This window comes from Limulus polyphemus, unplaced genomic scaffold, assembly GCF_000517525.1.
Source record: "Limulus polyphemus unplaced genomic scaffold, Limulus_polyphemus-2.1.2 Scaffold4914, whole genome shotgun sequence".
Taxonomy (NCBI): Eukaryota; Metazoa; Arthropoda; class Merostomata; order Xiphosura; family Limulidae; genus Limulus; species Limulus polyphemus.
The window spans coordinates 62334-74492 of record NW_013670524.1 but is presented as its reverse complement, the minus strand read 5'-3'; the positions used below and the strand labels follow the sequence as shown (position 1 = coordinate 74492).

The following is a 12159-nucleotide window of genomic DNA, read 5'->3' as shown; positions in this document are numbered from 1 at the left end:
TTAATCTTCTACTGTTTTTAAACACTACAACTGTTTCAATTTCCAGAAGAGCATTTGATATTGACCAAACGGCAAAGGCACGAGATGATATAGCAGGGAAGACCATTTTATATCAAAATGTGTCCAACTATAAACTGGAATACAAAAAACAAATATATATATATTTACATTGGTCATATCTTTGTAGTAAAGTTTTCGTTCTTTGGCCCTTATGTGCCTCTGTAGAAAGCTAAGAATCTGTCGCCATGTTGGATGTCATACGGAGTTTAAAGAGCTTACTGAAGACCAGCCGAGTCAGGATCGACAACACTGTATTTCGACTCCATTACACCATTACCGTGATTGTATTGTTGATGTTCACCATTGTAGTGTCTATGAAACAATTTGTTGGAGATCCCATTGACTGCCTGAAAAGCCGAGAGGTTACGGAGTCCTACGTAAACACATATTGTTGGATTCACACCACTTTCTCAATGCCCAATACCTATAACAAGAAGGTGGGGAAGGAAATTCCCTATCCGGGAATAGGATCGAACACTGAATCCACAGATAAACTGAAGTATCATAAGTATTACCAATGGGTGTGTTTCATGCTGTTCTTTCAAGCTGCTCTGTTCTACATTCCACGCTGGCTATGGAAGCTGTGGGAAGGGGGAAAAATCCAGGCTCTGATGATGGATCTGGACGTCGGAATGTGTGGAGAGGCAGAAAAGAAACAAAAGAAGAAGCTTCTGGTTGATTATCTGGCCTCCAGCCAGCGCCACCACGATTGGTATGCTGCTCGTTACTTCATCTGTGAAACCCTGGCCTTTGCCAATGTTGTTGGTCAAATGTTTCTCATGGATAAGTTTTTTGATGGCGAGTTTTTAACTTATGGTCTGGAAGTGATCCGGTTCTCCGAAATGGATCAAGAAGATCGTCTGGATCCCATGATCCGGATTTTTCCTCGCGTGGCTAAGTGTAAATTATTTAAATACGGTGCCTCTGGAAACCTCGAGACTCACGATGCTATGTGCCTTCTTCCTCTAAACATAGTTAATGAGAAGATCTACATATTCTTGTGGTTCTGGTTCATCGTCCTTGCAGCGATGACCGGCATGGTCCTGGTGAGTCGAATCATTCTTGTTGTCTGTCCTCCCGTCAGGGTTTATTATCTAAATTTACGCTTCCGGACCGTCCATCTTGACCACCTCCACACGGTGGTCCGAAGGGGATCACTGGGAGACTGGTTCCTAATTTACATGCTCGGTCAAAACATTGATCCTATGATATTTAAGGAGATTGTAGCAGACATGGCCAATCGCTTAACGAGGGCTCCAAAAGACTCAACGGCGTAGCGACTAAGTCCGTAAATGTTTTTTGATGAGTTTAATTTGATACATAAAATAGTATTTATTTCGATAGAGAAGGTTATTAATAGATATGTATTTGTTTTACTGTTCGTGTAAAATTTACATATTTTAATTTTTTAGAGACTGATTATTATCATTTTAATAAGTATTATATTTTCGAACTCTTCCAAGCTGCTAATGTAAATACAAAAGCCTAAATATCTTGTTTTCAGATATATTTTGTTGATCAAGTTTCAGTACAGCAGTTTGATAAAAGACGTGTTGGGTTAACAGTTGTTGTTAACAATACTGAAACCAAAACCTACGAATGAAACTGATTGACTACAATGAGTATCATACGCCCGATTAAACCAGTTCTTAACCATTTTCGTGTGGATAGATATATTTACTGAAACGAATTGGTCTGAAATAATAGAAATATCCAGATAGATATATTAATAGATCTTGCTAATTTTTAAACCTCAATAATCTCCAAAATGATCAAGTAACTTGGATCAGTATTTGAATTACTTAAATAACAAAAGCTCTAACCCTTCCACGAGTTTGACAACTAATACTTCATTTTAGTGAAATGTTTTTTATTTACTGTGTTTGTACAGACTCTTCCAAAAATTGCTCACATAAAGTTAAGAAAACGTTTGATGTGTAAAAGCTGTATTGTTTATAAATTTTTTTAATTTATGCAGATATCTTGTTCATTTTCAAAGTTTTCTTTGAAAAGTGAAACTGAGACAGTGTGTTATAATTTATTAGACCACAGAAACTTTCTAAGTATTATGTACATATATCTATTACGAAAATTAATTCAAATTAATTAGACTAGTTAGTTGGTGTTAAGCCTTATTAGGTAATAAGACCAGCAATCATTGATTAATTATTTCCTCAAAAAATTACATGTCTCTGTAAAAATGTTTACAGAAGAAGTAATTAAATGGTTTCAGTAATGTAGTCTATAGAAATGTGTGTGAATATTAATGTTTTTTGTATTTTGTGATAATTTTTGTAGCCCACAGTAACCCTAAGTTTTTATTTTCAATTACACTTCACTATAGTAAAGCATATTTTTCAAATGTTTGTGTACCAATGAAATGCTCGCAGGATGTTTAAGAAATGGGCGCCAATTATTTCGCTGTTAAGTCACGTAAACTCTAGTTTCGTAAAACATACGCGATTTGCTTGTAAGTCTTGTCAACCATCAGTTACTATGGGTACTTCTCTGGATACTTGCTGGTTTCATTAAAATTATGAAGTTTTCAATGCAATTCAAATATTGTTATGTCACAAAATTGAAAATAGTCTTAAACTGTCTTGTGTCAAAAACAGGTAGAAATATTTCCCCTTTTGTAAACTATTTTAATTTGAAACATCAGAAGTCAGTAGAAGGAATTTTTAAAAGTTAAAATTTAATATCTCTTGAAAAACACATAGACGTTAAAAAAAATATGGAACTTTTTTCCAAAAGCGCTTGTTCCGTTCATGGTAATACATTATGTATTTAGATTTTACTTTTTGTAAAAATAAGAAGGTGATTGAATAAGGTAATAAAGAATGTTCTTCTAACCAATTAAAAAACACCAAACAAATATGATAAATAAAAATGCTAACCAATTAAAAAACACCAAACAAATATGATAAATAAAAATGCTAACCAATTAAAAAACACCAAACAAATATGATAAATATAAATTCTACCCAATTAAAAAACACCAAACAAATATGATAAATAAAAATTCTAACCATATAAAATAACACCAAACAAATATGATAAATAAAAATTCTAACCAATTAAAAAACACCAAACAAATATGATAAATACAACTTCTAACCAATTAAAATAACACCAAACAAATATGATAAATACAACTTCTAACCAATTAAAATAACACCAAACAAATACGATAAATAAAAATTCTAACCAATTAAAAAACACCAAACAAATATGATAAATAAAAATTCTAAGCAATTAAAAAACACCAAACAAATACGATAAATAAAAAATTGGTTAGAAGTTGAAGCACGTGCCATTCGTCAGTCATCTACTTCACACCTTCTTCGTTAAATCCTTATTGTACGACTTTCTTCTGGCGTTCGGTCCAGAGACAGAAAATGTGAAATTATACCACCTTTTTTTATTTATCGTAGTTGTTTGGTGTTATCTTAATTGGTTAGAATTTTTACTTATCATATTTGTTTGGTGTTTTTTAATTGGTTAGCATTTTTATTTATCATATTTGTTCGGTGTTTTTTAATTGGTTAGAAGTTGTATTTATCATATTTGTTTTGTGTTTTGGAACAGTTTTCTAGGGTGGACCAGGTTGTGGGTGTTAGGGCAAGTAAGGTCAGACAGTATTAGAGAAATGTAAAAATATCTTTACTTACTTCATTCCTACCAAGATTATTCTGAAAGTTTTAACCTGAGATTTCTTTTACATTCACTTCTTAATAATCATATGTTATTACCTGGCACCAACTTCGTGACTCATTCAAGTTCATTCTGTCACCGTGACAGGGTACAGAGAGACAGAGGTGTAATTCTTTTAAACCCAAACACCAAAGAAGCTTGAAGTGCTTAAACGTGTAATTCTTTTAAACCTAAACACCAAAGAAGCTTTAAGTGCTTAAACGTGTAATTCTTTTAAACCTAAACACCAAAGAAGCTTTTAGTGCTTAAACGTGTAATTCTTTTAAACCTAAACACCAAAGAAGCTTTAAGTGCTCAAACGTGTAATTCTTTTAAACCTAAACACCAAAGAAGCTTTAAGTGCTTAAACGTGTAATTCTTTTAAACCTAAACCTTTGTTAAGTACAAAGCTACCCAAATTTTAGCGTTATAACCTTTCAGGCTCTGCTAAGCCACTGAGGAGATAGAACAAAACATGACGTAAGAACAGATAATCAGGAAGTTTGAAAATTTCAAACCATTTGAACAATGTAGGTTATACTGTGATTGTGAACGTACAATATTTTGAACAATGTAGGTTATACTGTGATTGTGAACGTACAATATTTTGAACAATGTAGGTTATACTGTGATTGTGAACGTACAATATTTTGAACGATGTAGGTTATACTGTGATTAATTTCTCATAATTAGTTAACGCTAAATTTTACTTTGCATAAATTCCTGAATATTTTAATCTACTTGGAGGAAGTTCCCGAAAACCAATTTCCAAACAACAACAAAAGGGAGAGAGACCAATTTCCAAACAACAACAAAAGGGAGAGAGACCAATTTCCAAACATTCAAGGACTTCAGTTACGTATCGTAAGAGAGTTTTACTCGCCACAGGAAATTAAACAAAACCTTAGGATAAGATTTAGGTAGTTTTAATCACCACAGGAAATTAAACAAAACCCTAGGATAAGATTTAGGTAGTTTTACTCGCCACAGGGAATTAAACAAAACCCTAGGATAAGATTTAGGTAGTTTTACTCGCCACAGGGAATTAAACAAAACCCTAGGATAAGATTTAGGTAGTTTTACTCGCCACAGGGAATTAAACAAAACAGTAATCATCGTGTTTGTTATTTTGCGGAATATAAGACGCACCGGTGTATAAGACGGACCCTTATTTTGAAGACAAAGTTTTGGGGGGAAAAGGCTACAGTCGCATTTGAAAGATTTTTATTGAACAAAAATTCAATTTGATACTTTAAAATTTTGGGGTAAAAAAGTGCGTCTTATACACAAAAGAGCTCAAAACATCAAAATAAGAAAATACCGTAAATCAAAAAAAGGTTTACTGTTATTTAGTTTGGTTTAAAACCCACAAAATCTTCATTGCTTTCACTGTAATTTATTTTTTATTATTTAGGGAGCATTATAAATGTTATGTTTTTAAAAGAAAAAAAACTACTATTGTTATAAATAACACATTCAACTGAACTAAACTATGCATGCCTATTTAAATATATTTACACATGGCTTGTGTATATCGTATATATATTATTCATACCTTCGGTGTATAGGACGCAAGCAGATTTTGACATAAAATTTTGGGGTAAAAAAGTGCGTCTTATACAACGAAAAATACATTAAGTGTTTCGACACCTGGACTTGTATTCGTATAGCTAGTATACTGCTGAAGAAAGGATTGTAGATCTGGAACAGAATGACAGAATGGCTAAGTTTTAGCTTTGCCACTGATTTAGAAGGACGATTGTAAAACCTTTATATGTTGATCTGAAAGGAAGCTTGTAGTTACACTTAAGTGCGAGGCATGTCTCTGTTTGAAATTTTCAGATTACAAAAATAACCAAACTTTTGGAGAAGGAGCATTAAAAGTGTTGAAAATATGGGATCATTTATTTCCACTTATATGCACGTACTTGATCAAAGCCTATTTTTAGATATCTTTTAAAATAGGTTTATTTTGATTGTCAAATAAACCGGAAGGTTTATCAAGACCAAACACATACAAATGGGTGTTTATAGAAAGAAGAAAAGTATAAGAAAACGTTGTTGGATTGAAGAATCCTCTAGAAGACGTTGTTGGATTGAAGAATCCTCTAGAAGACGTTGTTGGATTGGAGAATCCTCTAGAAGACGTTGTTGGATTGGAGAATCCTCTAGAAGACGTTGTTGGATTGGAGAATCCTCTAGAAGACGTTGTTGGATTGAAGAATCCTCTAGAAGACGTTGTTGGATTGGAGAATCTTCTAGAAGACGTTGTTGGATTGAAGAATCCTCTAGAAGACGTTGTTGGATTGGAGAATCTTCTAGAAGACGTTGTTGGATTGGAGAATCCTCTACCTCCTTCTTTACATGATATACAGTCTTCTTTACCGTGTTGTAAATAATTGGTAAAAAAAATTAAAATACACAATAATTAGTTTGAGAAGATTCTGAAAGTTATATTCATAAAATATTTGTTCTTTACGTGGGGGGTTGACTCTTAATGGAAGATGATGATAGAAGAGGGGGTTAAAAACCGAATAAATGTTCTTATATCACAATAACTTTGAAACTCCTGCTATTTGCCCATGGACCTACAATTTATCCCACATTTCCATGCTAAGGAAAGAAATATTCGGGTTTTATTTATTTTCTTTTATCATGAGTCATGAAGAATCTAAACCCGCACGAAGCACACTTTAAAATACTTTGAGAGCAGCCATTATTTTTTCTTCTTCTCTATGTTGAGACAGAGATATGATATCAAGTCAAGTTAGTGAAGAAAAAAAAAGTTGCGTAAAGGTTCGTCAATTTAAACTGTTTCTATTCGTCTTCCTGCGGTCTTCCCTAACCTTTACCTGTGGTCTTCCTTAACCTTTACCTGTTGTCTGCCTTAACCTTTACCTGTGGTCTGCCTTAACCTTTACCTGTTGTCTGCCTTAACCTTTACCTGTGGTCTGCCTTAAACTTTCCTCCTCGATTACATCAGTTACGGCGTATTTGAAAAATAGAGCAGCTCACGAAAAAAGTCGGTTCTCACATCTGTCGTGTTTGTATTTTTTAATTCGAACTTCTACTAACCGACTGTAGATGGCGCCAACACCATTATGATTAATTACTCTTGAGTGTACCTATTAAAAGAACCTTCCTTGAGAGGACTTATTTCGAGCTGCGGGATTAGAAAGCATCAGTACCTTAAGCATAGTAAATATGTCTCTTAATCTTTGTCACTTAATCAGTTTATTGTGATTTGTCAATAATCAGTTTATTGTGCACACGTCCAACAGACGTATGACCAAACAACAACAACAACAAATTCATAAACACGCGTGCAATACACAGAGGTACCTAAAGTTAACATCTGTCAATAGGAATGAATCAAAACAATAAGTATTTCATAAAATTCATACATTTATTTCTACGAAAAAACGTTTTTATGTGTGAAATAACGCTATTTGATAGAAATCAGTGTATGAAAGACTGTTGTTTGGTAGATTTATGTGTGAAATAACGCTATTTGATAGAAATCGTGTATGAAAGACTGTTGTTTGGTAGATTTATGTGTGAAATAACGCTATTTGATATTCTAATATCGAATCTATTTCCATGAGTTATGAGAATAAGGGTTGTTCCTCTTTAACACGTTTGTTTTTACGTCATCAATATTTATTACTTGATTCTACGTCAGTTTCTTGTAAGTAGAAACAACTAAGTCAATGTGTTTTCTAAAACTTACGACCATGAACAAGCTGTAAATCATCCACAGAGTGATTTATTTCTACATGTATTTATATTAAAATAAAAAATATTATAAAACACATTGTAACATCGCAAGTCAAACATACACATCATACACTGATTTCGATCGCATATTAAAAATTCTGATTTATATAAAAGAACATGTTGAAAAACCGGAATAAATAAAATCAAGAAATGAATGAAATCCTTTAAAGCCAACGAAATTAAACGATTTAAACTTACTTGTTTGGCATACCTGAAAGTCATTAATTTCAAATTGACATTTTTTTTACTATTTCTACTTATGTATTTTTTATACTTTTTTTGCAAAGCATTTTATAGCTTTTTTATTTATTGAATAACCTAACGTGTTGTATTTTTTTAAAGAGCACGTTCCAACATCGTGTCTAGTTGTTTCTACCTTAGTTCCAGAATGTTCTCAGTTTTTTTATTTGTCTTAGAATAAAGCCACATAAGGCTATCTCTGTGTCCACCACGGATTATCGTAAGTCCTAAACTTACCGCTGTCCCACCTGGAGACTAGAATATTCTCCTGTTACAAGTTTAAGTTGGATTAAGTGTCAATAAGTAGTTGAATCGTTTAAGTTGGGTTAAGTGTCAATAAGTAGTTGAATCGTTTAAGTAGGGTTAAGTGTCAATAAGTAGTTGAATCGTTTAAGTTGGATTAAGTGTCAATAAGTAGTTGAATCGGTTAAGTAGGGTTAAGTGTCAATAAGTAGTTGAATCGTTTAAGTTGGATTAAATGTCAATAAGTAGTTGAATCGGTTAAGTAGGGTTAAGTGTCAATAAGTAGTTGAATCGTTTAAATTGGGTTAAGTGTCAATAAGTAGTTGAATCGGTTAAGTTGGGTTAAGTGTCAATAAGTAGTTGAATCGTTTGAGTTGGGTTAAGTGTCAATAAGTAGTTGAATCGGTTAAGTAGGGTTAAGTGTCAATAAGTAGTTGAATCGTTTAAGTTGGGTTAAGTGTCAATAAGTAGTTGAATCGTTTAAGTAGGGTTAAGTGTCAATAAGTTGTTGAATCGTTTAAGTTGGGTTAAGTGTCAATAAGTTGTTGAATCGTTTAAGTAGGGTTAAGTATTTCTACCGTTTTGATGGAGAATCATAATTATTAATCCCATCATGACAAATGTTTTTTCTTTAGTCAAGCACCAGTTTCATCGAGTCGCTGTTTTCTACCGGGTTGGCACGTTTTTCGACCTTCCGCATAATGCTTCCCTATTAGATTTTAAAAAAAAAGTCTCCCATCCACCCACACGTAAAAACATACATACACACCCCAACTGTGTTCTGCTATCGGTACACTTTATACCAAATTTCAAAATTTCTGGCCCAAAACGGTTTCTAGTTTTTCAAATTTTCTTTAAAGAAATAAAAATAGAACGTCTATTTTTTTAGTCTACATCGTATTGGGTGTGAGGGGTGAAGGGAGCGTCTCAATGACATATGACGTCAAAATGGTACAAACATACACATATATATATAGAACAAAAAGAAACAGTGAATAATACAAACATAAGAGCATATATTTGAGGTTTTAAGCACAATGTTATTAATTAATATACTTTGATTTGAGCCTGGCATGGTTAGGGTACTCCACTCGTAATCTACGGGTCGCAGGTTCAAATCCCTTTACCGAACATGCTCGCCTTTTCGGCCGTGATGACGTTATAATGTGACGCTTAATCCCACTATTAACTGGTAAAAAAGTAACCCAAGAGTTGGCGGTGGGTGGTATTGACTAGCTTCATTCCCTATCACTTCTAAGTTATGGACGACTATACAGATGGTCCTCGAATAGTTTTGAGTGAAATTAAAAAAAACAACAAACAAACATCTTGATTTTTGAGGTTGTGATAGTAATTGTGAAGATGAAGCGGATATTTTAAATATGTGTTTTTTCTTTTGGATTTCGTGCACAAGAATCGCAGCTGTTACCAAGATTCGCTGATCAATAATAATTTATTTTGTTAAATAACCAGCTCATATTCTAAATATGAAAGTTTTCACTGTCCTAAGGTTCACCTTTAACTCCAGTGTCAAGAATACACCACTACAAAAACAAATAACGAGAGACGGTATAGCCTAATGGATGATTTCCCCCAGAAGATCTGTGATAAGTTTCAGGACTTAGAATGGTAAAATCCGAGAACTGATTCCCACCGGTGGACAGAATACAGATAACTTAATATGGATTAGTTAGAAGGTTAATATCTCTTCTTACAAACAACTGCTGTATGAACTTGATTATATATCTGTTTCAGTATTTACCATATTTATCACAGCCAAGTATCTTATAGGCCTAACCTGTTGTTTACAACGTTACGCATACAGGCTGTAATGTAAGTTGTTACTAATATATATTTTTGCCACCAGATAGCGCCAGCCACCAATTTATACATAAAATATCTTGAAATAAGATTGTTTGTTTGTAATTCAGCACAAAGCTACACAATTGGCTATCTGTGCTCTGCCCACCACGGATATTGAAACCCGGATTCTAGCGTTGTAAGCCCGCAGACATACCGCTGTGCCACTGGGGGGGGGGCTTGAAATAAGAAGAAAGTATCTCTTATGGTTAGTAGTTTCATCAGTTTTTATCAGACTATTCAACACTTATTGTTTCCCCCATTTAAATATACAGAATTTTATGATTTTCATTTTTACGTAATCATAAATTCGTAAAGGTGAGGAAAAATTGTATTTTATGTTTCGAGTCTATAAGGATACCATAATGTTCTAGTAAAGCTTGTTTACGCTACAGTAAAAAAAGATATATTAACGTTTGAGCACTGTGATAAATACAAAATAGAATTTTGTTACCACAGTAAATATAAAAATAACATTTGACCACCGCAACAAAAATTATACACAATTTAACTGCAGCTTTGTAAATAACAATGTTTTAAGTTAGAGGGAATCGCGCCTCGAATTATAGCATTGTAAGCCCGTAGACTTACCACTGTCCCACCGGGGGAATAGTTAAAATAATAAATAAATACTTTATCTGAAACGACTCGAAGCTGTTTTATTGTCAAAGAAAGCTTTTGATTGAAGCTCACTGTAGTATCCAGTTGAAGGTGAAACGACTCAAAGCTGTTTTATTGTCAAAGAAAGCTTTTGATTGAAGCTCACTGTAGTATCCAGTTGAAGGTGAAACGGCTCGAAGCTGTTTTATTGTCAAAGAAAGCTTTTGATTGAAGCTCACTGTAGTATCCAGTTGAAGGTTATATATTTTTAGAGTCACATGTATCCAATTGAGAGCCACGGGTGTCCAGTTGAGGGTTACATACATAGTTTAGAATTGTACGTATCCAATTGAGAGTTCAGGTTGGATAATAAAGGTCAATCTTAAGTGTCGTTGAACGAAGCCTCCTAGTGTTAAATAATGAAGGTAAATCGAATTATCAGTGATCGACATCTCTGACAGAAATCATTAACCCTAGCTTCTGCCACGTGACGAAAATTTTCATTGAGGTCTTTGCGCCATTCGATACACTTACAGTTCCATTTTCTTCTCGCTCGAGGTACGGTATGTAAATGTCAAAGTAAGTAACCACTGTTGTTTCTTGCACTGTGGCTTCGTACAACTTCACCAGTTAATTGGTATCTCTAGTTTTTAACTTAATGTGACAATGATCGAGAGATAGCTGGACGCTGCTGAATGATTCTCTACTTTGAAAGTTTCATGAAAAAAAAACAGATCATTAGAATAAACTAAACATTAGCTGAATTTATCATTATGCTACAAATACTCACTCCGTCATTGGTGAGCTAAAATATGTGTATGTTATTCTTTAGACTTTAGAGAGAAAGAAACGAAACTTTGGACTTGCTATAATCTGGATACAAGGAAACGGGTTCTATCACCGTTTTGTCAAACTTGCTTTTCGCTGTATCTGCTTCATTGTTGCTACATATTTACTAATATATATTTTTGCCACCAGATAGCGCCAACCACCAATGCTTCATTGTTGCTACATATTTACTAATATATATTTTTGCCACCAGATAGCGCCAACAACCAATTCGTATTTATAATATCTTACATGGTTTTGGCAATAATGAGGGAGAATACTTTTAACTATTACTATCTTGTGGGAGAATAATTCTTATCGTTTAACATTGTTAATACAAGAGCCTAAGGAAATAGCAGTTTCAACAGTTACAGGTGTAACAATGGCACGTGCCAAGAGGCATCCGCATGAAAATACAGGAAACAATGTACACAGTTAGATCAATACAACAACATCTGGGTCACTAAAATAATTCTGGCTCTTCTACAACAATACTTAGGTCACTATAACCATACTTAGGGTCACTATAACAATACTTGGGTCACTTAAACAATACTTAGGTCACTATAACCATACTTAGGTCACTGTAATGATACTTAGGGCACTATAACAATACTTAGGTCACTATAACCATACTTAGGTCACTATAATGATACTTAGGGCACTATAACAATACTTAGGTCACTATAACAATACTTAGGTCACTATAACAATACTTAGGTCACTATAATGATACTTAGGTCACTATAACGATACTTGGGTCACTATAACAATACTTAGGTCACTATAACGATACTTAGGTCACTATAACAATACTTAGGGCACTATAACCATACTTAGGTCACTATAACGATACTT

The 12159-nt window shown here is 33.6% G+C and overlaps 1 protein-coding gene across 1 annotated transcript; it reads left to right on the top strand.

Moving 5' to 3' along the window:
* The first annotated feature begins 243 nt into the window (after positions 1–243).
* LOC106471864 (innexin shaking-B-like) lies at positions 244–1337 on the top strand. Its single transcript, XM_013932489.2, has one exon. The coding sequence runs from the start codon at positions 246–248 to the stop codon at positions 1335–1337; it is 1092 nt and encodes a 363-aa protein (XP_013787943.1). The 5' UTR covers positions 244–245.
* Positions 1338–12159: the final 10822 nt, after the last annotated feature.